The sequence below is a fragment of the Lytechinus variegatus genome, chromosome 2, assembly GCF_018143015.1.
Source record: "Lytechinus variegatus isolate NC3 chromosome 2, Lvar_3.0, whole genome shotgun sequence".
Taxonomy (NCBI): Eukaryota; Metazoa; Echinodermata; class Echinoidea; order Temnopleuroida; family Toxopneustidae; genus Lytechinus; species Lytechinus variegatus.
In genome coordinates this window covers 71,833,473-71,859,912 of record NC_054741.1, presented here as the reverse complement: position 1 = coordinate 71,859,912, position 26,440 = coordinate 71,833,473, and the positions used below count along the sequence as shown (strand labels likewise).

The window sequence follows — 26,440 nt, the reverse complement described above, 5'->3', positions numbered from 1 at the left end:
TGTTTTTTTTTCATAAAAAGCACCCCCCTAGAAAAAAGCTGGTGACGGCCCTGTTATAAGCACATTTTAAAAGTTACAAAATTTCTAAGCTTCTGTTTCTTCTTGTTCTTGTCTTCTTCTGATCTCCTCATCCTGCTTCTTCTTCTTCTTCGTCGTCTTCTTCTTGTCCTCCTACGGCTCGCTTCTTCTTCCGTCTTCTTCTTCTTCCTCTTCTTCTCCTCCGGCTTCTTTCTCTTTTTCTTCTTCGAAATTTTCTTCTCTCCTTTCAGAGAAGTGTGAAGTGAATTTGAGGAACTTTAGATTAAAAACAACAACAAAACCGCCTTATGGTTAAAGTGGGTGTTATCATTGGACAGAAAACGAGTTTGTCGTCTTTGTTTTACAGTTATTAATTATATTATCACAGCTAATGTGACGAAGCCATACGAAAGCCATTTTAATAAAAAATGACAAAAAAATACTCTGAAAATAAATTGTGCGAATTATGTCACTTATTTTGGCATATTAATTAAAACGATGCATTGCATGCTATTAACTCCTGCAACACTAGTATAAGACGCAGTGCATCCATGGCATGCACTCTGCTGGAAGGAAGTTTTGCTATTTTCCAGGGCATTCCAGGAAGTGAGATATTCCACGAAGTTATCATTTTCGGGAATGATATTATTTTCTGAATGTCAGAATCTACCACAAAATTGGACATTTTTTTTATTGAAATGCCAATTTTTTGCTTGCTCCCTCGCTTCGCTTTCTAGCAAATCTTTATAAACTTTGCCCGTTTAGTATACATACGTCACGTTCCCGGGGGGGGGGGGGGGCACTTCCATTTACGAGTGGATACCATGCGCGACCATGGGGTCGCACGAATGGAAAATACGTGTTTAGGGTGCTTAACAAGTATTGTCGTGTGAAACCCTACCCTTAACAAGTATTGGGAACAAAAGGATACTCTTGGCAAGCTAGTATTCCCTGAAATGAACCCCTAAACAAGTACAGGAATATTTCATTGTTTGTCACGGGTACCACGGTCGTCGGTTTTACTTTTACACATCATTTAGTTTAGTACGACCCCACCTTCCGCACCTCGTGCAAATCGGACTCTAAACCAGTTTGAAGGGGAGAGATCAGTGCTCTAAACACGTAATGTTGGGGCAAAAAAGAACATCCTTTATAAAACATTTTAATTTTCTTTTATCATCCCTTTCCTAGCGAAATAGATAGGCCTACCCTTTCTCATTATTTTTTTGTGTTTTGACATCCTTATCACGTTACGTACGTAACCTATCGTGAAAAGACATCCTTTTTATGTGTTTTTGGGGTCGCGCATGGTATCCACTCGTCAATGTAAGTGGCCCCCCTCCATAGAGATATATACTTACATCTCTATGCCCCGGCCCCTCCCGGGGTCACGTTTCGCCCGGCCCGCCCCCTCAAAAATTTTGGCTCAATTACGGCACTGGGCCCAATATTTAAATTGTTTGTGTGTGTATAGAAAAGATTTATAACTTTTGAAAGACTGAAGAACATTCGAAAAATTCCAGGGTATTTTTTTAATTCCAAGAACTTTCAGAGTAAATTCCAGGAAGCTCCGTTTTGAAAAGTGGAAGCAATTAATGGCAAAGACAGACTTGCTTCGAAACTACCGTGTTGTTTACGAGTCGAGTCGTAGTAAATTACCGGTGTATTCACTGTACCGGTATACGGTATACACTTGTGACGTGCATGATTGTGAAGAATTTGTCTTTGTATGGGTAGTTAAGCCCAAAAGCAAATCAAAATGACATCTTTTTTTGATGGTGCCATCTTCAAGGATACTGATGGTATAATCATGAATGAAGATCATGTCGAACTTCAGGAAAGAACCCTCTCAGACTCTGATGTCGGTGATGATGTGGAGCTACCCCGGGAGCCTCCGATGCCAGATCCTCAGCCACAGCCTCGGGAAGAAGCGGCTGCAGGCATTGCCACCGGTACTGGTATGGACAATTTTCCAGCCTATATACCTGTACTAAGTAGCACTCGAATTCCGGCCGGGAACGGGGGCGGGGGGTGGGGGTGCGGGGCACTCAAAGGTGGTACATCCATCCACATGATCCAGTTGTTGTGTGTCTGGACAATAACTTAGACAGCTGGCAGCTGTCTGTTTCGAGGAGTTTTTTGAATTATTTTTATTTTTAAAATTTCTCCTCGTACACAGACGCCTCGCTATCGTGTAGACAGGAATAACCATTCAACAATTTCTGACATTTTACTACATCCCCAAACACCTATAAAATGTTAGTTCACTTATACGTTGGCTGTACGTACGGGCCTCCAAGCTCTTCAGTCTATGTATTGGTGAGCGGAGCCAAAGTAGTTCAGCGGAACAACCAAAATACAGAGACTAAAGCTTTTGATCTAGCTATCGTGCAGCCATCATTAGGGGACTTCAAAATGCAAAATCCCCCCGTCGGGGTTCTTCAATTTTTGTCTTTGATGAATCAAATTAATGTGACCGAAATGCAAATTGATATTCCCTCTTGGCATTAATTGCCAAAAAACGGGCGGAAAAATGAAGTTAAAAGGAACAAAAACGGTGACTTACCTCGGCTGATGCGCAACTTCACTTCCCAGTTTTATCCGAACTTAGTACGCTGTAAGCAATTTTTTATCGGATAATGTACATACACTTGCACGCTGCACTTCACCAGTATGACAATACACCAGACGGTGGACTGTACTGTTTCCAGAAGAAGAAGAAGAACATATGGCCATTGAGTCCCCTGTACAGATCGCCCTAGAACTTCGGTCTCTGTATTTGGTGAGTGAAGCCAAAGAAGTTCGTTCAGCTGAACAACCAACATAACAGAGACCGAAGATTTTGGTCTAGACAATACTTTGATATTCTAGGTCATAGATATAGATCTATATCGAACTAGAGACGAGTTTAGACAGCTGGCAGCTGTTTGTTTCAAGGAGTTTTTAAACATTTAAAAAAATTTCTCCTGGACTCGTACACAGACGGCTCGCGATCGTGCAGCCACCATTAGGGGGTAAACAAGGCAAAATCAGCCTGACAGGGCACATCGATTTTTGTCTCTATTTCAATATATAAAAAGAACTGGACCAAAATAAAGATTATTATTCTGTTTTGACCTGAAAAAAGTAAAAAAACGGGGGAAAAAGGACAAAAACAGTGATTTACTTTGGCTGCTGCACAACTCCCACTTTCCTGGTTTAGCCGAACTTAATACATAAACATGGCCATTGAGTCCCTGTACAGATCGAGTTAGAACTTCGGTCTCTGTAATTGGTGAGTGGAGCCAACGGTGTTCAGCGGAACAACCAAAATAACAGAGACCGAAGCTTTTGGTCTATCTAGAGTTAGACTTAGTTCGTATAGGTTCCACCACTAGCACTACACTTCACTAACAACAGTTAGAACCAAGCTACCCTCCGGTTGCCCCGGGGGGGGCACTCAGTATATAATGCATAGTGGGTATGTGCCGCGGAGGGGACCCCCATTTTTACACCCAAATTTCCGTTCCAAGGCATAGCATTTTTGTCTTATTGAGAAAAAAACCCAAAGAAAGCCGCTCCAAGGCATAGCATTTTGTTCTTATCGAGAAAAAAGAAGAAAGAAATCCGCTCCAAAGCTTCGCATATTTTTCGTTACGCCGTTCCGGTCGCATTGATCTGCTGCAATTTTGGTGAAAAGCGGCCGCCGAGCGCTGTCCGACCATCGTCTCTGCCCGAGCGCACCCGGCGGAGGCCGCGCTAGCTGCATCATGCACGCATACCCGTTCCATAGGGGTGCATACGCACGTACTCACACGCTGACGATCCGTTCCAAGGACCCCCGTTTTCACAAAATTGTAGTTCCGAAGCCCGTTCCGAGGACCCTCCTTTTTACAATAAGCCCGCTCTAAGGCCCCCGTTATTTGTCTCGCCCGCGGCACACCCCTACCACTTTTTTGGTCGAGTGCCCCCCCGGGCCGGTTGCGCTCCACCTCTCCGAACCATCACTAAAATTTTCTCTAAAAAACCAGTGACGAACTGGTACTTCATGGTAAAAAAGGCAACATATGAAAAAAAGACTCACTCCTTGCACTTTCTTGTAAACATCTAAAAATCATTGATTTGAAGTCGATTTGCAGTACCCCACACATATTAATTAACCGCCAAATCCAAAATGGCGAACGTGAATTGCTTGGGGGAAAAGACCCTACAGCTGGCTGAAATGCCATTCATTGATAACAATATTTTGTTTACCGTATCTCTCCGCAGTTTTGTTCATTGGTCAATTGGCACATACAGTAATCTTGTTGGTTATCTTTTTTTTCTCTCGATCTAGGCCTACAGCATTCAAAAACTGTAATTTTGAGCATTTTCTTACGTGGCCCTCTTAATGGGGCTGAAAAATTTCATTTATTCTTGTTTAAAAAAAAAGAAATTTGAAAGAAAATTCATGAATTTAGCCTTTGGATAAGGTACATGTATGTGATAAATGACTATATGATTATACCATAACATTGTGCATTGGATGAGTAATAAAGTCAATCCAATAACACAGGAAGCAAAATTCCTAGGTACTACGTCCGCTGTGCGAGGTTAGTATATCCTTGCATGAGTGTGATAAGGAAAGTTCATTTTTAATCAACAGTAGGACCTAAGTACAGGTCTAACTTTAGTCTTGAATGTGCCATGAACTATAGATAATGATTGTGAAAACACCCCCCAAGAAAACTAGGACTGTGTGGTCCACTGGTCAGAGCATTGGACTCAAAATCGCAAGTTTGTGAGATTGAATCCCCACTCTGCCATTGTCTCCACTTTAATAAAAAGGCCTGAGAGTAATATTTGTCATCTATAAGGTTAGCCATTATGACTGATTAAACCAGATGTAAAAATGGTAATTGGTTAAATACCAGCTTGGCGTTTACCAGCCAAACGCTGTCCTGCCGAGTTCCTACGAGAGTTACCATAAACAGAAACAGATCCACAGAAAACATTAGATTCCTCTTGCTCTTTTCTTAGGTAATGAGGATGTGGAGTATTCTGTAGAAGAAGCTGTCAATGCTATGGGGTTTGGATGGTTCCAGGTCAAGGTAGCCTGCATTGTTGGCTTCAACTGGGTATGTATTTATTTCAAACTTTCATCAGGTGCGAAGCACTGGAATACATTCATATTTGGAGATTTTTCATCTAAGTTTAAATATTCAACGCTTTTGAAGGAGCTAATGCAATGGAAACATTTGCACCACGGGTAGAGATAATTGAATGTTTCAAATCCTTTAAAATAAATGTTTGTTTAGTGGTGTACATGTACATCCTTGGAAAGGAATGTTTTTGCCAGCACAATAACCAAAAGTAAAAAAATTTGAAGATCCATCTTTAACCATCAATTGTTTTTATGATCATGAATGTCAAATTTATATTTTATCAGACCCAGTAGATTTGACTTTTAAATCGAGTCTGTATTTTTTTTAACCCCTTTCAGATGGCGGATGCATTTGAGATTATGCTAGTTAGTGTTCTCTCGGACAAGCTCAAATGTGAATGGGACCTGCTACCTTACCAACAGGCAATAATCACAACTATTGTCTTCTCGGGATACTTCCTTGGCGCACCCCTGTGGGGGCTGATGGGTGATAAGTTTGGACGTAAAGTGGCAAGTCTTGTACTTTTGATCTTATTTAAAGAAAAATGAAATGAATGTGAATAGAATTATGTGTATTTTTAAACCTGTATCATGCAGATGTTTCTTTTCTCCAATATCCAGATAATTTGTAATGATTTACATGTAGTAATAACTTAAAAGATGTCTTCCAATCTTTGATGAGTTCAAATAACTTAATTTAGGAATTCTACCAGATGAAATATGAATTCATATAGCTGAGAATGAACTAATATATTTAATGGGTAACTAACTGCCGTCCTGCATAGGCCCATGTTCGTTTTAATAGTGGTTCAAGTCTTAATATATAATCATATCTTTTGAACATCAGTAATAAATACAATGGTCACTGATCTTTATCTAAAGATAGAAATGCTAGGAAGCAAATCATAACCCTTTTTCTTGTGCAAAGATCTGTGATACAAATGTTTTAAGCATGGGTGGAAAATTCTTTGTTTACTATTCTCGATGTTTCAAGGGAGCTTTTGATTTTATAACTAAGAGTATGATACAGAATCTTCTCTCTCTTTGTTCATGTGCAGTAAGGCTGATTTTCTCACATCAGGAGATTCTGCCTCATGTGGTCGTACACACTTTTCATTATAATCTTCTTGTCATATTCATTATCCAATCTTCTATTATCTTCACTACCAGACCCTTTTACTCTGTTCTTTCTACATCTTCTACTTTGGATTCCTGAGTTCCTTTTCACCTAACCTCACTTGGCTGCTTATTTTAAGAGGACTTGTTGGTATGTCGTTAGGTGGTACATCTCAAGCGTAAGTACAATATTTTAGCCTGTTATGTTATACTGCCATGGAATGTATTGTGCCATCAATGGTCATCTATATTATAAATGTAAAATTCCATTTGTTCAAACAAATCTGTAATGACTGCACAGAAATGTTGTTAATGCTAACAATATGCTATTAAACAGAGGCCCTGTTACAACCGGTAATGTAGCAGCGATGCCTAGTTTTAAAACAATGTATTGCTTACACGTTGAAATAAATGTTTTGACTTTACAATCTGAAAGATAGTACTGGGCTTACTGTTAGCTCTCTGTTAGAATATCTTTGAAGCAAGATTTCACATCCAATGGTCTGTGTCCCTCATCTTGGGTCACATGAATATGTCCCACTTCTTATTTACATTCTGAATTCACCATATGATTGTTTTTTTCTGTAATAAATTTCTTGATCAATTACTTCATTTATCAAATTTTCAATTGTTGCACATGTTAAAATATCAATAATCTCTGTTTGGGCTGCTTAATATTGCAGTTTTGGTATTAAATTTTCATGAGGGTGTAATATTACCAGAAATTTACAGAATTCTGACTTTATGATAAGGTGAACTTTTTCTTCAAAATAGTCAGGGAAATGGCCGAGGCCGATATAAAGGTGAACTTTCACTGCACCGTATCTTACACTGTTTTCTCCCTTTCCCATAAGGGTAGAAGACATTATCTTGATTTAAACACAGAGGGTGCTGAAATTCTTATATTACAAGTTTTGTAGGTCAGGAAGAATTTATTTTTTATTATATAACCCTGGAAACGTATCATTTTGGGGACCTAATGTCTTGAGATTGGACCTAGTCTGCTGTGCAAACCCTTTGAGTTAAGGGTCTGAATGTGCAGCCTATAATGCCGTGTGTACTGAAGGCCCTGAATTGAAACAGAAAGTTTTTTGTGTGCTAGTCTTTGCATGGTCAAATTGTCAATTGTTGATCAAAATTTCAATCAGGGTCTGTGCCTGTAGACTAGATTGGACCGAGGGCAAATAATGTTTTTTCCTCGAGTTATGGGTTTTATGGTGCAGTCACATTTCGTCTACGGAAACTGTACGGCTCATCAAAAACAGCCCTTTTAACATTTTTTGTACCAGCTACATTATAGGTGGTTTGAATAAAAATGAATAAAATGGCTGTTTTTTGCTCTTTGTACAGCCGCTGTAGAGCAAATGTGACAGAAGTATTACTGGAATACCTTATTGCCTCACAAAATGAAATATCTGTGAATCTTTTCTTGTCATTACAGTGTGGTTATCTTGGCCGAGTTCCTCCCATCGAAGAGCAGAGGATCATGTCTTGTATTTATTGAAGTGAGAAGGAAATATTTATTTACATTCAGTACAATTTCACTTTTTTTATTGACCAGTGTGATTTCACATTTCATGAATATTTATGTTGCTCAACTGAAAAAATCCCATGCATTGCATTTCTTTGAAAAAAAAAAGGAATAAACAACAGTGTGGCTTACATGCATTGATTTGAGCAATTCATCCTAATCTTTTTTCTCTCCAGTCATGAGAAATTGATTGCTACTTAAAAAAAGGAAAAAAGGGTTAGGGCTACACTATGGTTTAACAATTAAGTTATGTTGATGGGTAGAGCTCAAATTGATTGATTTTATCTGTATTTTACTGTTAAAATGTCCTTGTGAGCTTTGTATTTTGATTCCATGTTGATTCCCTCCAATAGCTTGCAATTCAGACTCATGTATATATAAAATGTGTCAATTATATGACCTATGATAGATATCAAGGGGGCTGTTTCATAAAGCTGTTCGTAAGTTAAGAGCGACTTTAAGAACGACTGGTGAACCCTTACATGCTCCACCATCGCCAATGAATATACCATTTACTACAAGAGAGGATCACCAGTCGTTCTTAAAGTCGCTCTTAACTTACAAACAGCTTTATGAAACACCCACCAGGTAGGCAATTCATGGTTTTGAAGGAGTAAATGAAATCACAAGAGTTGAAGTGAAATACAATTATACCAGTCAGTAATTTACAAATTACTTTGTGATAGAAAAGAATTATGTGCCAAAGTTTTAAATCTTGGAAAGCCTAGGTCTATGATTTTAGTGTGGTTTTTATTCCTTGTTCATGAAATCCTAAATCCACTTGTCCAACAAAAAATGAGTGTCCTGAAATGCAACAAAGATTAACTGGAGAATAATCATCTTTTTTTTTTAAAACAAGTGCACACCTAGTTACCAATAATGCATATAGCATTTCCATTTATTTGAAAGCAGAATTAAAGAGCATTGTAGATTAAATGCCTTGCTCACAGGCATAGGTGCCGCGGCCGGGGATCGAACTCTTGACTTTCCATGTATAGCCAGGCGCCTTAGACTACTCGGCCACGGCACCTATTTACCTATTTATAATCATCTTTATTGCTAATTTGACATACCCCATGTCTGTTGCAGGCTTTCTGGGTTATAGGTGTTCTTCTTGAGATATCATTAGCTCTTCTCGTCATACCTACGTTAGGTTGGCGATATCTCCTTGTCTTTTCATCAGTTCCTCTACTCATCTTTGTATATCTTGCCAAGGTAAGTAACTTTAGAATAAATCAGTAGAATGTCTTCCAATGAATGAACATTTTTTAGAATTAAACTGAAAGTCGAATCCAAGAGGTCGCAGTGTTCACCAATTTTAATTGAAAATGGTTTAAACAAATATGATACTGATGCTTAGGTTACTTTTGACTGCAGACACCTTACATTAGTTATCTACATGTATTTTTTGAAATTTTTAAAGCCATGGATGGTTATGATCTGTAAAAAAGTGTTAACATTAATTATGTGGATCATTCATTTTTTATGAATCTTAGGGTGTAGTATGTACAAATGCCCTTCTATCTCCAACAAGCTATGTACAAATCAAAAAAATTTTCACTGTCTTTCAATTCTTTGATCAGTTTCTACCAGAGAGTGCGCTCTATCAGCAAGCATCAGGAAATTGGAGTGGCGCCATGGCATCCCTAGAAGAAATCTCTCGTATAAATAAGAAGCCACTACCACCAGGAAAGCTTAGGAAAAAGGCTGAACTTGTAAGTTTTTTATTTTCTCAGTACATGTCGTCTTTTGAAGGTTTTGCCAGTCCCTGATTCATTATTAGGCACCTTTCGCAAATTTCTACAACGCGAGATTAGAGTCGGGTAACTCAAAAGTTAACGATTAATCATAGACTCGAATTTCTAGATTGATTATACATTACAGTCAATACAATCAAACGTAGAAAACTGTTTTACAATCATTGCCGAGCTTTGTGTTACAGGCCCTACAGATCTTGCTTTTCGTGTGCAAAGCTCTTTCATACGATACCAGCATGCCATGCCATGCCATTTGCCTGCCTAAGCTCGCTGCGGGACTGTACCTGTATCATGGCTATGGCTCCAGCTGGCTGGAGACATGCGAAATGTAGATTATGATATGGATAAGAAAGTGGTTTTTCAAACAAATTGAGTACATATTGAGTAAGGAAAAACTTACCGAATTAAGGCTTAGATATAGATCATTACAGTCCATCGAATCGATATTGCATTTAATGTGCATTATTTGTGGATCACTGGCAATTGATTCCATGAGTCAGATCACCTCTCAAGCCGAATCATTTCCCATGCGTTGACATGTACACAGCATGCAACAGGCCATAAACCGTCTAAATTTGCGGAGTTTTTTTCTTTTGCCTGCACCTTCTACATAAACGATATGCCTCTAGCACACAATGTAGTGGGCAGTATGTTTTACTTTTCCGCAGAAATGGGGGGTTTGCCGGGGGGTACACTTCCATTGATGAGTGGGTACCAGGCGCGACCATTGGATTTCGAAAAGCACCCTAAACAAGGGAAGGTCTTTTCCAGATTATGAAAATGCATCTCTCAACAAGTATTTGGGTTGTGACACCCTACAAGTAGTGGAAATATATCCCTTTTCACATTGTTTCTCACACCCTCATAACGCTATAGGCCTATACGTAACGTACTTACCCACTCTTTCCCTTTTTACGTGTGGTCGTGCCTGGTACTATCCACCATTCAATGGAAGTGGGTCCCCCGGGCGGCCTCTCGAGCTCTGGTAGGAACCGAATTTGGATTTGGAAAGTCGTCCTAAATCAGATATATCGCTGTTACCATAGTAGCAACCAGAATTTTGCACACGAAACGCAGATTGAATGTTTCCGTTCCAGATGCGAAACAAAAAAAAATCTCATGTCATACAATTTGCATTACAGGACGGAGTTTTACGACCATGACGACGGGCCCAAAAGTCTCTTCCAAAATGAACTACCGTTCTAAATAAGCGTACGCGTCCTCAAACGAAAGGTCGGGATTATTAAATCTTGTGACTAATTAGAAATACTAGAAAACTCTTGGCAAATTATCAAAGTCTCCCCTCCCAATATATACATGTATTTCCTGACCTGATGTTCAATAAAGATATTTCAATTCTCTAAATTAATCTAATTGTTTATTTTGTAAGAAAAAATCTAGTTTCTGGTGATGGCTCCCTTTCATACATGTGGTGAAAGATATCCTATTGTTCAGCACTAATTTTCTTTTTGGATCATTATTTGCCAAATTGGGTAGATCTACAGTAAATCTCTGTTGGACCTGTGATTTGTTGTTATAGACTTTAGATCTGCTGGTAGAAGCAGATGTGAACAATATGACCTTGAGTAAGACTAAGTCTTTTTATCCCAAATTTTCCCTCCAGGTATGCACAAAATTGCACCATTTTAAAGTCCCAAAATGCAAAAAAGTCCAGGCCCGCTTCAGATCTTGGCCATCAACCACGTTGCGCGATAGCTCAGTCGGTAGAGCGGGGGATTCGTATTCCGGTGACCCGGGTTCGATTCCCATTTGGTGCGCTAGTGCCCTTTGGTAAGGCATTAATCCTCAGTACCAGGTCCTTCGGAGAGGACCTTAAGCCGTCGGTCCTCTGGTAGCTTGCTTACAAGCATTCTTGCTTTCTTAGCAATCAGGTAAAAAAAAATTCACCACCAAATTGGCATGCAGGTTGTCTTGAACATAATCTACAAAATTGTATAAGAATGCAAATTGCCATCTTAATGATTATGCTAATTCATGCGTAATTAGTATGCATAATCATACTTTTTCTTACTAAATCCCTAAATAAAGCTCCAAATGTTATAATTTTTGGTATAAACATGCTATGTGATGTTCTTAGCAAGTGCACATGAAAAAAATTGTGATATCAGATCAATTTCTTTTGTATTATATATTTTTTTCAATATCTTATGTATTTTGGAACTTTTGTTTTTCTTTTTTTCTATAAAATTTGTTGGGGACTCTTGAGACCATAAATATTATAAAACAAATCCACTTAGACCAGCAAAACTAAAAATAATCATACATTTATGATTCTTGGTTGAAATCACATTGACTTTGTACACTAAATCAAGTTTTTGAGCAATTTTCGGTCTGTTATGTACTTACAAACTATTGTGTTATTTCGGAATTGTGTCCCCGGGTGTCACAGAATTGGTCTCAAAAGTTGCGCAAGACTTGAAAGTAAAAAGTCTGTGAACGGCGCAGTAAGAAAATTGTGCGCGGTGAAAATATTGCGCGAACTGTTGAGGGGGATAGGGTTAATAGGGAAGTAGAAAAGGAAATACAGGTGATTTCATAATTCATATCATTTAGAATAAAAACAGGATAGATCTCTAATTTGACAAAGTGATTTTGAACTTTTCTTATCTTCACAGAAACCCAAAGGATCATTCCGAGAATTATTCACGACCAAACTGTTAGCTACCACGACTCTTCTTCTGATTATTTTATGGTAAGTGCATGTGAGGTGTCCTCAGAGAAACGTGTACCGGTAACAAAATTATGAATTCAGGTGTTCAACAATCTTTTAAAGAACTAGTTTAATGAACACACGATGCAACCCTAGTATCAGTAAGGCTAGCTTCTGTTAATGTATTTTATAAGTTTTACTGAGATTTTTTTTTTATTTCACCATGGACCTTACCCAGCAGCAAACTACTTGACTAACATTTATTAGTCATTGCTGTCCATTAGTCCATTGCTGACTCTTTTTAAGAGTCATGGGTCCCATGGACTATTTCAAATTTGACTTAGAGAAGTCATAGTACTGCCTATACGTTTCGTATTTGTTTAATTTCAAAATCTAAAGTGATAAGATTTGTGTAGACAGTAAAATCACATCTAGTAGAGTTGACAGAGCTATTAATTTATTTTTCTTTTCCAAAGCCCTTTAATGTAAACAAATTGGTTAAGAAAATTATGAGCTCTAGCTAACAGCATACAAAGAAAACTTGAAGAATTACTTCAAAATTTGTGGATACTGACTGCAGTTCAAAGTTTTCTTATCTTCCCAGATGAACTTTCATGACTGTAAACTGCATGGCTATTATGAAAGTTAGGTCAACAAAGAAGAAGGGAGGGCTGTTAATTACATGTATATATTGACAAAATAATTGATGTTCTCATTACATGGTTCCTGTAGGACTTGTGTTCATACCCAAATACCCTGTTAGTTTTTGAAGGAAAAGTCATTTATGCATTTGAATCCACAATGGATGATGTGTGGTTATTTTTCAGGTTTTGTAATGCATTCCTCTATTATGGGAATGTTCTTTTATCTACGGAATTGATTTCATCTGGAGATACGTGTGCTTGTGAGTAAATGGAGTTTTCACAATGATTCCTTTTGCTCTCTTGGGCTTTAATTTTCCCTATATATCAAAGGGTTTCTTTCATTAAAAATTCTTGTCTTCTGGCTTTTGTTTCATGTTGTCGTGGGGCTTCAAAAACCTTGTATTGCAGAATTTGGAAATTTTAAAGGGTTGCTCAGAAAAAGTATTTAAAAAATATGGCACTGGTGGTCTGAAAATAGTCTCCTAGGCCCATATTCCATAAACGAGATAATCCTTTTGCTTAAGTCTTAGTGTCTTAGCAATTTGTCTTAGCATTTTGCTTGTCTAAGAAATCTTCCCTAGGTGAGGTGAATGAGTATCTGGTAGGATTTATTTGAATGCTTTAGAACTAACATGTATATGATGGGTCACCTCCAGCGGGGGTCATATTATAACAACCTGTATGAAGCACAGTCGAGTAGTTATGTAATAAGTGTGGTATTTAAATGGACATATCATTATTATTATTTGTGTGCCATGAATGTCTCCATGCTTTCCTGTCCTTTGTTAACTTGTAAGTCAATGAAAGGTGTCAGTGTATGATGGTCTTCTGTCTCTTCTGTGCATTGGTTCCCATAGAACTAGATTGTGAGCGAACAAATCTAAATGGAGAGCCCCATTCCCTCTGTATCTTGATTTCCTTCCCTTAATCTGGGTCACACCTTCAGGAGCCGAATCAGCTGGGAATCCATCCGAATACAGAGAATATTGCTCTGTTCTCCCTCCCTGAATGTGAAAGAATTCAGGAGGGATTCAGGGGCCGATTGCACGAAAGGGTATTTACAAGGACCGTCTTTCGTGTCGCCCATCTTTTATGATACGCTATAAGCGGGGTGTTTCTGAAATTTATGATAAAAAAAAAGATTTGTTACCTTGCTTTAAATCAAATTTTATACAATTTCATTATATATCATATTTTATAAACAAACATTTTTGTTTATTTTAACGGACAAATAAAATATGTTTTGAGATGATTTATTTAAAATTCGTTTCACATAGCGCATCATAAAAAATGGGCAACACGAAAGACTGTCCTTGCAAAGACTCTTTCATGCAATCAGCCCCAGGAACATTCGTGGAGGGATTCGGCTTGTCTTGAAATGTACAAAACCAGCCAAGTACCCTTCAAAGTACTCCTGAATTTATTCGGATGGAATTTGGTTGGATTCTTGGAGGCATTTTGGGTATTCTAGGCAGTCAATTCTTGACAATTCTGCTCTGATTTGAGACTTATTCTGGACCTATTCATCTCAGATTTGGGGGAGCTCCCTAAATCAAAGACAAAGAGGGGGGGGGGAAGATTGTTTCCTGCTTCGTATAGAGCTTCATAAGTAACAAATCAACAAATATCTGTTGACCCTTCTTTGTTCTGAATGATCAATGATATATCCCTATGATGTAGCTGACCGTAGCAATAGCACCTATTCAAAAGTGTTTCAGTAATGGGTAATGGCATTCATAACTTTAGAAACAGCTTTGTGAAACCTTTAACATTATAAATACCACCTGATACCTTATCCTGTTGCATTATTGGTAGGCTCCAAAAGATTGGAGTGTTGTGGCCCAGTGGATTAGTCTCCGGACTCTGAAACAGAGGGTCGTGGGTTCGAATCCCAACCATGGCGTAATTTCCTTCAGCAAGAAATTGATCCACAATGTGCTGCACTCAACCCAGGTGAGGTAAATGGGTACCTGGCAGGAATTTATTCCTTGAAACGCAGCGCGCGTAACAGCTGCACTGCTAATTATGGGTAATTATGCTGCATATACTGTAGAGCGCTTAGAGACTTCTGACAAAGTAAGTATTAAGCACTATAAGCAAGTATAATTGTATTATTATTATACTGATTCATGTATGACGAGTGGTGTTCAGATAATAACCCTAAAACATTTCTATGGAATGCTGGGCTTCATAATATTTCTTCAATTTTCAAGGCAATTAATACATGTATGTATCAATTCATTTATTATACTGGTAATTCATAATATTTTTGTTCTTTTCCTATTCTCAGTTAATCATTTGATTTTTGACAGCTTTTTTTTTTGCAATAAGATATAAAGAATAATTTTCAATTGGTGCATGAATTGACAACTGGCCCTCTTTGAAAGTATAATCTCAGTTACCCAGAATTAACTACCCGGTAAACCATGGCTAACAACATACCACCCATACAGTCTTCTCTAATGGGAATAGCAATAAACTAATAGATTGACAGCATTTCATTATATCCCCTCATCCATTCACCACTTCAGTTTGCTGTTTGTCTTTTTTTAGCATATGTTGATTTTTCTTCACTATTTTTCCTCTAAAAATATCATAGAATGATTCTTTCATTAACCATTGACATGTGTGCTTAGCAGTAAAAAAGGTATAAATTTGCTTTGGAAATTGTATCATCGAGTAAGAGTTGACAAGAAATTTCTTATTGTGAAGCTGGGACCATTGAAGCAAAATAGATTATAGAGAAAAAAAATAAGATTTTGAATTCCTGAAACTTTGATTATTTGATTTGATTTCACTTTTGAGTATCCATAAAAAGTTAGAAAGTATAGAAATATTGAAACTGATTATTAAGGAGAGAGAGAAAAGTGATTTTTGTGTTGAAGCTTATCATCCTTTACATATCCCTCTTGTTTATTCTTAAAATTGAAGACCCAGTCCACCCCAGCAACTAGTTCATTTGAATAAAAAGGCATCCAACAAGTTTATTTTAATAAAAATGTTTCCCAACAACACAACACTCATATTTTCATTATAATCAGTGTAATAAGAAAGTTTTGCTTGATTAAGAAAAGACAACAGTATGCTTTTTCAGAGTTGATCGTTGGTGAAACAGTGGTTTCTATATTTAATGTTTTCATTATATGAAATGTGGCAATATTTCCCTCTAATATAAAAAGTAATGACTGTGGAATGTGGAATCTCTATTCATTGTAAATGATCATAGATCAAGAGATTCTTCATGATCAAATTTACAGAAATTGAAGTATTTGTTTTGTGTAACAATACTGCAAAGTGTGTGTCGCTCATTTGAATATCACCTATGTCATGCTTGTTCGAATTTTGTCTTTTATTGACCTTCAAAAAATAATCTTATGTTTAAATAGCAAATAGAAATAAATCTGATTATCTGGTCTTACTATTTGAAATGGAGAGTACAGTTTCATGTCTGATCCGGGGCACTACTTCAGCTCGTCTGAACTGGCTGAAATTTGTTGTTGTCGATATCTTTTCATATTGATGAATAATAGATTTGTTTTAATTGAATGTTCAATTGAATTTTTGCTATCTCTATCTAGCTAATGCTGAGCCAGAACTGGAATGTCTTTCTACTTGTAAATCTCTTGATACTCAGGGATATGTTGACTTACTGGTAACTTCATTAGCTGAATTCCCAGGTAAACCAATAACTTGTGTTTTGACCCCGTGTTTGATATAAATTCTGGTCTGAAGTTGTGGCTTAACTATGACAGCCAATTGTGATGATAGTCTTTTACAGTAAATGTTCAATTTGTAAGTGCATTTTGGTACTCATTCCAGTCATAGCTGTTGGTAAATAATAACTAAAGTAGTTTTCTCCACCATAAAAGCCATAATTATAAATGGACACATTTGACACTTTTGACTTCCTATAATTTTTAGCACAGAATCAATCTTGACTTCAAAATACTGACCACTATCATTTAGTTTTTGAAAAGCCATGTACTGATGTAATCCTAACAAATTGAAAGCTTTAGAAAGGTCATTTGTACCCCTTACACACTGGCCTCTTCCTTTTTCCCCGGTCAACTTCTCTGGCGAACTTCTCCGGCACGCATTCCTCACTTCTCCCCTGTGAAGAGAAAATTGTGCCCTTTCGCACTGTCATCTTTTTCCCGGCAAAAGTTTGTTTGGGCGAAAGTAATTTTAAAAATTTCCGATATCGCAATATAGCATACATTGTTACTCTTGTATCCCTAACTGAACAAGCTTGGCATTCGCACTACAAAAGAAAAGAAAATTGTAAACATTACTTCTTATTGATTATAAAAGTTGTCAGAAAGTTTGAATTACAAGTTATTTTTTTTAGAAAGATTATAAGCAAAAAAAAATCTGAGTATTCTAATATTTTCAGTGCATTTTCGAGGGTATCTAACTCTATGGATTGATCAGCTTTCTGCTTTATCCAGCGCACGGAATCTTGATTCAGGGGATTTCGGGGATATGAAATTTGACCTCTGACATCAGCGGAGAAGTTCTCCGGTGAGCTTTCATATTGCCCTTTTTCCCTGCAAATTTTGCTGGGGAAGTTGTCCTGTGTACCTTTCATACTGGACACTTTCCCCTTCGCTTGCGAAGTTCATCGGGAAAATCGGAGTATGAAAGGGGTACTGATGGGGGGAAAGTAAATCAGTTATTCCATAACTCAATCATCTAAATTGTGTTATTTGTTGTCAGGTATTGTTTTGACTCTGCTTGTGATTGACACACTGGGTAGAAAAATCACTATGGGTCTTGAGATGTTAGTAGCTGGTGTCTTCACTTTCCTTCTACTATTATGTATTGGCGGGTAAGTAAAAAATAGCCACATGAAATGTGCAATCAGTTTTAATAGTATTTATTGTAACTGTATGTCTATTATAACTCATCGAAATAATGCTATACATATTTCTTTACATTACAAAGTCCAAGACTGGCTCATGAAAATTGTTATAAGTATAATAAGGATACCCATCAATGAGGTCTTCAGTAACAATGCTCATGCCAAGGATACTTGGAACAGTCCTAATTCGAAAAAAAAATTGTAAGCGTAGTATTAACTTTTTTAGGGTAATATGAGCTATCCAGTTATTGTGCTTTGTTTGGCCAATAGGGAATATATCATGTAAATTTTTTAATTTTATTGATTAAACTTAACAATATGATCTAAGACCCGGGGTCCTCTCTATGGGGGAAAATATGAAAAGGTTCCATTTTTTTAAAGATCTTAAAACATAATTCATTATCAATGTAAGATAAGCTAAGATAATATTGAGCTTTTCATTCAAGATGAAAAAAAAGGAAAAATGTCATTGTGTTGATTTAAAACATTCGACCATATTTTACCAATACCAACAATAAACAGTGATCATCTAGGAACCCATCTGGAATATGATTCTGATCACATGTTTCTTCATATTCAAGGTGGATATAATTGATGAGAATAAGCTCAACATTAATTTTGCTACTAAAGTATAATTCGAAGTAGTAAATATACCCTGAGCAATTAACAAGATGAGTTTATTTCATTGTACATGTTATTTTCTCCTTTGCAGTTTGCCCCAAGTTTTGCTTGATTAAGAAAAGACAACAGTATGCTTTTTCAGAGTTGATCGTTGGTGAAACAGTGGTTTCTATATTTAATGTTTTCATTATATGAAATGTGGCAATATTTCCCTCTAATATAAAAAGTAATGACTGTGGAATGTGGAATCTCTATTCATTGTAAATGATCATAGATCAAGAGATTCTTCATGATCAAATTTACAGAAATTGAAGTATTTGTTTTGTGTAACAATACTGCAAAGTGTGTGTCGCTCATTTGAATATCACCTATGTCATGCTTGTTCGAATTTTGTCTTTTATTGACCTTCAAAAAATAATCTTATGTTTAAATAGCAAATAGAAATAAATCTGATTATCTGGTCTTACTATTTGAAATGGAGAATACAGTTTCATGTCTGATCCGGGGCACTACTTCAGCTCGTCTGAACTGGCTGAAATTTGTTGTTGTCGATATCTTTTCATATTGATGAATAATAGATTTGTTTTAATTGAATGTTCAATTGAATTTTTGCTATCTCTATCTAGCTAATGCTGAGCCAGAACTGGAATGTCTTTCTACTTGTAAATCTCTTGATACTCAGGGATATGTTGACTTACTGGTAACTTCATTAGCTGAATTCCCAGGTAAACCAATAACATGTGTTTTGACCCCGTGTTTGATATAAATTCTGGTCTGAAGTTGTGGCTTAACTATGACAGCCAATTGTGATGATAGTTTTTTACAGTAAATGTTCAATTTGTAAGTGCATTTTGGTACTCATTCCATTCATAGCTGTTGGTGAATAATAACTAAAGTAGTTTTCTCCACCATAAAAGCCATAATTATAAATGGACACATTTGACACTTTTGACTTCCTATAATTTTTAGCACAGAATCAATCTTGACTTCAAAATACTGACCACTATCATTTAGTTTTTGAAAAGCCATGTACTGATGTAATCCTAACAAATTGAAAGCTTTAGAAAGGTCATTTGTACCCCTTACACACTGGCCTCTTCCTTTTTCCCCAGTCAACTTCACTGGCGAACTTCTCCGGCACGCATTCCTCACTTCTCACCTGTGAAGAGAAAATAGTGCCCTTTCGCACTGTCATCTTTTTCCCGGCAAAAGTTCGTTTGGGCGAAAGTAATTTTAAAAATTTCCGATATCGCAATATAGCATACATTGTTACTCTTGTATCCCTAACTGAACAAGCTTGGCATTCGCACTACAAAAGAAAAGAAAATTGTAAACATTACTTCTTATTGATTATAAAAGTTGTCAGAAAGTTTGAATTACAAGTTATTTTTTTTAGAAAGATTATAAGCAAAAAAAAATCTGAGTATTCTAATATTTTCAGTGCATTTTTAGCATGTAAAAGATGCTTTCATGATAAACATTGTTATAGAAAAAAAAACTGTAAGGTCGAGGGTATCTAACTCTATGGATTGATCAGCTTTCTGCTTTATCCAGCGCACGGAATCTTGATTCAGGGGATTTCGGGGATATGAAATTTGACCTCTGACATCAGCGGAGAAGTTCTCCGGTGAGCTTTCATATTGCCCTTTTTCCCTGCAAATTTTGCTGGGGAAGTTGTCCTGTGTACCTTTCATACTGGACACTTTCCCCTTCGCTTGCGAAGTTCATCGGGAAAATCGGAGTATGAAAGGGGTACTGATGGGGGGAAAGTAAATCAGTTATTCCATAACTCAATCATCTAAATTGTGTTATTTGTTGTCAGGTATTGTTTTGACTCTGCTTGTGATTGACACACTGGGTAGAAAAATCACTATGGGTCTTGAGATGTTAGTAGCTGGTGTCTTCACTTTCCTTCTACTATTATGTATTGGCGGGTAAGTAAAAAATAGCCCCATGAAATGTACAATCAATTTTAATAGTATTTATTGTAACTGTATGTCTGTTATAACTCATCGAAATAATGCTATACATATTTCTTTACATTACAAAGTCCAAGACTGGCTCATGAAAATTGTTATAAGTATAATAAGGATACCCATCAATGAGGTCTTCAGTAACAATGCTCATGCCAAGGATACTTGGAACAGTCCTAATTGCAAAAAAAAATCGTAAGTGTAGTATTAAAGGGGAAGTTCACCCTGACAAAAAGTTTATTGTAAAAATAGCAGAAAAATTAATGAAAAATATTGCCAAAGGTTTGAGAAAAAATCATCAAATAATTAAAAAGTTATTAGAATTTCAATTATTTGATTTGTGACGTCATATGCGAGCAGCATTCCTACATAGCGAATGGTAAAAAATCAATGAAATGTCATTTTCTCAGAAAATTGAAAATGGTTTTCACTGTAACTTTTGTATATCAATAGACAAATCGTTTCACACCCGATCATGAAAAGAAAACAAAATTAAGTCATCAGGAACCATACAAAATTTGAAATTTATGCATTTTATATTACATAACACATGGGACAGCTGCTCGTTTATGACGTCATAAATCCAAAACTTTGAACTCAAATAACTTTCTTACTCTTTAACGGATTTTCCTCAAACCTTCACCAATATTTTTTACTATTTTTTCTGCTATTTTTACAAGAAAGTTTTCTTCAGGGTGAACTTCCCCTTTAACTTTTTTAGGGTAATATAAGCTATCCAGTTATTGTGCTTTGCTTGGCCAATAGGGAATATATCATGTAAATTTTATTGATTAAACTTAACAATATGATCTAAGACCCGGGGTCCTCTCTTTGGGGGAAAATATGAAAAGGTTCCATTTTTTTTGAAGATCTTAAAACATAATTCATTATCAATGTAAGATAAGCTAAGATAATATTGAGCTTTTCATTCAAGATGAAAAAAAAGGAAAAATGTCATTGTGTTGATTTAAAACATTCGACCATATTTTACCAATACCAACAATAAACAGTGATCATCTAGGAACCCATCTGGAATATGATTCTGATCACATGTTTCTTCATATTCAAGGTGGATATAATTGATGAGAATAAGCTCAACATTAATTTTGCTACTAAAGTATAATTCGAAGTAGTAAATATACCCTGAGCAATTAACAAGATGAGTTTATTTCATTGTACATGTTATTTTCTCCTTTGCAGTTTGCCCCAGCTTGTTTTTATCTTTGTAATTCGTGGCTTGATTTCAGGAGCATACCAGGCTTTGTATGTCTACACACCAGAGGTGAGAATATTACATTCAGGGCAATTAAATATTTCAGTTTAATTCAACTACCTTCTGTTCTTCAATTAGCAACATTCACATGTTTCTTTCATTACTACTTTGTTTAGAAATAAATGTTTTTTTACAAGTAAAAAAATTGTGAATTTGCAAGTTCATGTGAATTAAGCAATTATTAGGTATCAGCTGCATTGTCAATATAAGAATTTTATTGATTACTTTTGATCTTAAAAAAACCCCATTGAATGAAAGTTACAGATGCATAAAGAATGTGCTCGAGTGTTTATAAGTTTTCTGCCTTTTTTTTAATGTATTCTGCATGATTCTTGGGGTACTGTATCAAACGTTTAGAGGTCAAGGGCACTGTTCGTACCAGCCATGCATGCTGGTGAAGCATTCAAGAGTTGAGAGTGAGGATTTCTTGTACCAGAATGGAGATTTTGCTTGGGTATATGAACTTGGACAAGTTCTACAAGATAAGCAGGGCCAGCAATGTTTATACATTGCAGTGCAATTGCAAATTTGCATTCAAATGTTTCTGTGATTCTTCCAACAGAAGCTGTAAATTTATTTGTGTGAGTTATGATTGATTGATCTAGAAATTGCAGATTTGCAATCAAATTGCTATTCCAGGTTGCTATTATTCTGGTTCTCTTAACAGAAGATAAGTATGTGAATTTGCAATCAATTACTGGTCTAATTCTTGCAACTGAAGATATTTTGTTATTAGTAATAGTTAAGTTTAATTATCACATTAACAATCAATTGCTTGCTATTTTTTTCTAATAGAAGGTATAAATGGATTTGTGAAAGTTATTATTGATCAACTAATTGCATATTTGCAATCAATTTCTGGCCTAGTTCCTTCAACAGAAGGTACATATAATTTTGCTCCAGCTTATCAACTACAACACTCCCTGGATTCTACAAGAAGTACCTTAATTCTCCTACCACTTGTTCAAAGTAATTTCTTCCTCGACAGTGTGTGTTATGTATCAATTCAATCTTCCCTTATATGTTTATTTTCTGTAGATCTTCCCTACGCATGTGAGGTCAGTAGCTATGGGAACGTGTGTCGCTTCATCGAGGTTGGGTGCTGTTTTGACCCCTTTTGTAGCCCAGGTAGGTGTCAAAGATTGACTTGCTTAACTCATCTTAGTTTATGTATATATTCTTTTCAAACATGACAACAAATTTATGCACATTATTGTGTCACTATGATAATATACTCATTGATATGTCGAATAGCACTTTACCAAAAGCACTTTCAGACTGACTGAGTTATCCTTTATTCTTATGAATATGGTTATACAATATTACGTGAACGTATGACCATTGGGATGTTACAGCTCATGCAATGATTATTTCAAGCCATTCATGGGAAGCTTATGAACATGTGAAAGTCTCATGCTCAATCTGAGGATCGCACATCCTGTGGTACTGGTAAATTGTCAAGAATAAAAAAATGGACAGTGTGAATAATCCCCCTACTGATATGATGGTTGGTTATAAGAGCATTCAGATCCAAATGTATGTCTTATAGATATAGGATAATTGTATGATAATTCTTATATAAATTATTCTGATATATATCCTATATTTGAAACAATATATCATAAGATTATTTAAATGTGAAAAGTCAAGTTGTCGTGTGTCATTACAAGAACTCTTTCATAAAAAAACTTTTACAGCACAAGGGATCACCCATTCATTCTGTTTGTGTCATTATATTAAAAAAAATAACCAAAGTATTAAACAAATCTTATACTCTTATCAGAAAAAAATCAATATATTCTACTGTACTACCATTCCTTTGTATTTTTTAATGCCCATTCTAAAATTAGGATTCTATCTGTGAATAGGAAGAAAAGTAAATGAATTTTTCTGGTCTTCTGTAATCTTCAAAGGGCTCTGCAACTTAAAAGATGACGTATACATTCGTAATTCCGAAGCTTCGTTATTACGAAGGTTCGGATATTCTGATGGTTTGTTAATCCGATTCAAGCGAAATAAGGTTTGTTGTTCCGAAGGTTCGACAATCCGAAAAAGAAATGAGGTTCGTTGTCCGAAGGTTCATTAATCCAAAAACGAAATAAGGTTCGTTTACCCGAAACAAAATGAGGTTCGTTGTTCATTTCGTTTTCTGACAAACGAACCTTCGGAATTACGAAACTCATTTCGTTTTCGGATTAACGAACCTTCGGAATTACGACTCTCATTTCCTTTTCAGATTTACGAATCTTCAGAATTACACCACAAATGTTCAGATTAACGAACCCTTTTTCGTTTTCGGATTAACGAACATCGAGGTATAGGCAATTTACGTGTTTCGGAATTACGAACCTTCGGAATTACGAAGTGTAACCAAAAAATGAACATAAACCTGCTTGAGCAGTATCATTGTAAGGAATGATTGTTTTTTTTTTTTCATTTTAGTTTCTCAAAGATTCTCAGAACTGTCAAGCAAAACTGCATTAATGTGTGAGTTTTGTTTTATTTTTCTTTTGCATCCACCATACAGATTTTGGTCAAGCAGTCATTGGTCATGGCGGTATGTGTGTATGGCAGCTTTACCATCCTAGCTAGCATTGTATCCATCATCCTCCCCATAGAAACAAAAGGACGTATCCTCAAATAGATGATGGAGCTGATTCTAGTGATTTTGAAATTAGCAATATCAAAGTTATTCACTAAAGTATACCTTACCCTCTATATATGGGATCTTTCTAAATATGTTACTTTATATGGAAGATTGAAATGTTTGTCTTATTATAATAATTGTAGTGCTTCATGAAGTGCAGTAAGAATGAAGGAAAAAAATGGGGTCTGACTAACAAAATACAATATCTTGCTTTGAAATCTGCCGATCATACTGAAAGAAATTGAAGGTCATTTGACTAAAATTGTCCATGAAGTAACTACGAACTGGTCTATTGCCCATCTGTGTCTCCTATAGGGATCAAACTATAAAATGATTCCCCAAGTTATTATTGAAGTCAGGATAAAACTATTCATAATGATGATGATGATGACAAACACATGTAAATGTATGTACTTGAGAGGATTATGACTTGGTCTAATCTCACATTCTCTCATCCCACAATGCATAGTAGGTCAGTATTCTGAACTCTGGTTTGACTATTATGGTAATAAAAAAGAACAAAACAAACAAAGCAGACCTTGACGTTTGATCTAAAGTTATCAGTAAGCCATTATTCTAGCATAAAAAAAGAAATGTAGACATCTATGATATATATATATACATACAGTGGAAACAAAGTTTTGACTTAGACCATGAAATGGGCTTGATCTAAAGCAGATATCAGAATACTGGCCATTGAATGGCATTCACATAGTTAAACTAGGGTTCAACTAAAGGCTCAACAAGAATGTTAGTCTGCACATCTATGTAATGCTAGGTTACATATTCCTATTTCAGTTTTCAGGGCAAAGATAAGAGTGCCAAAGGAATTGTTGAATATAAAATAAGTCTTTATATTCATATAAATTTTTTTTGTCCTCTTTCTGTTCCTAAATTAATCTTGGGTATACTTTCCCCACAGGAATAACAAAATCCATACATAGCGGGTCAGCCACAGACAGTCCAATATAGTAAGAGATAACTTTGAGAAAACAATTTATTTTCTCGATAACCTGTTTGCCTGATAACCATTTTGTTCCAATTACCATCTTACCTGTTTACCAGTTTGTTTGATACCCTCTTAGTCTAACATATTTGCAGGCTACATGATTAGAAAAAATTGGTCAAGATAAATGTTGTTCATTATACCAGTAATTAATGTAGAACCTGAATAAAATATGTGTTGTTAAAAACTAAGTATCCATGACAATGAATATGTAGTTAATAGTGTGTGTTTATAAGGCACCTTGAGAAAAGTCTTTCAGCAGAAGTCTGACTCAGCGTCTTTCTCTTTTGTCATTGGAGAGGGAAGGATATTGCTATAAAAGATACTGATATGACATAAACTTTTGTACTCTGCTGAGCATACGTATGAAATACTTGTTCATGTATATTTGCATATCATTTATCTTCTGCATTTCAAGAGTTTGTAAAATTAGTTTATTAACATATTCATGATAATGAATATGTTTTTATAACCATAATTGCTACTACATATAAAGAGATATTGAAAGGAAATTATACTTGTGATCATCATACTAAAATACAAATTGGCAAAAGATAGATATTTGTGATTACATCAGGGATGCCACTTTTCCAAATAAAAGTCTGAACTAGACAACTAATTTTCAACTATAGATATTATGTATTTTCATGTGTGAAATGGCTTATGCCAGGTGCTTTATGACTTCATTTATTTATTTTATTCTAAGTGACACCTCTGATTATATTTATTCTGTTTGAAATCAATATTCTTTTTAATATTCTTTTTAAAATAAAAATACAGGTATACATGTAAGCATATATGATATTTTATAAAATTTATTTAGGTGGGAAATCATGCCCATGATTTATATATTTCATTCATATTTATCAAAATTATTTGTATGTAATGTTCTGTTTTGATATATTCACAATTTGGCAATATGTGAAAGCAGTTTTGATATGTATGGTTTATTAATCGTATTGATAGGTTGGTGAATATATGATTATACGTGTTAGAAGTTTTTTTTAATATATATACTTATTTTTAACTATACAGGGTGTATTGCAATTTTTCTTCACATCTTTGTCAAGACTGAAATTGATCAGTGGATAGATTTGCTGCATCAAAATTGTGATATATGTTTTGTGATATTGTATTTTTAAACTCGGTGGGATGGTAAATTGATACTGCTGAATATTTAGAACAATTTGATAACATTTA

At 35.8% G+C, this 26,440-nt stretch overlaps 1 protein-coding gene across 2 annotated transcripts; it reads left to right on the top strand.

The window, feature by feature from the left end:
- Positions 1 to 1,669: 1,669 nt before the first annotated feature.
- LOC121408904 (synaptic vesicle 2-related protein-like) lies at positions 1,670 to 26,440 on the top strand. Of its 2 annotated transcripts, none has more exons than XM_041600611.1 (14): positions 1,670 to 1,970; positions 5,017 to 5,114; positions 5,480 to 5,650; positions 6,311 to 6,435; positions 7,698 to 7,761; positions 8,877 to 9,002; positions 9,371 to 9,502; positions 12,181 to 12,257; positions 13,043 to 13,119; positions 16,438 to 16,536; positions 17,576 to 17,687; positions 21,515 to 21,596; positions 22,626 to 22,715; positions 24,115 to 26,440. In XM_041600611.1, exons 1-14 carry the CDS (start codon positions 1,778 to 1,780, stop codon positions 24,229 to 24,231), a joined length of 1,563 nt encoding a protein of 520 aa, XP_041456545.1. In that variant the 5' UTR covers positions 1,670 to 1,777; the 3' UTR covers positions 24,232 to 26,440. The 2 variants fall into 2 exon arrangements, with proteins under 2 accessions (XP_041456545.1, XP_041456544.1); XM_041600610.1 differs by having other exon boundaries at positions 1,670 to 1,976.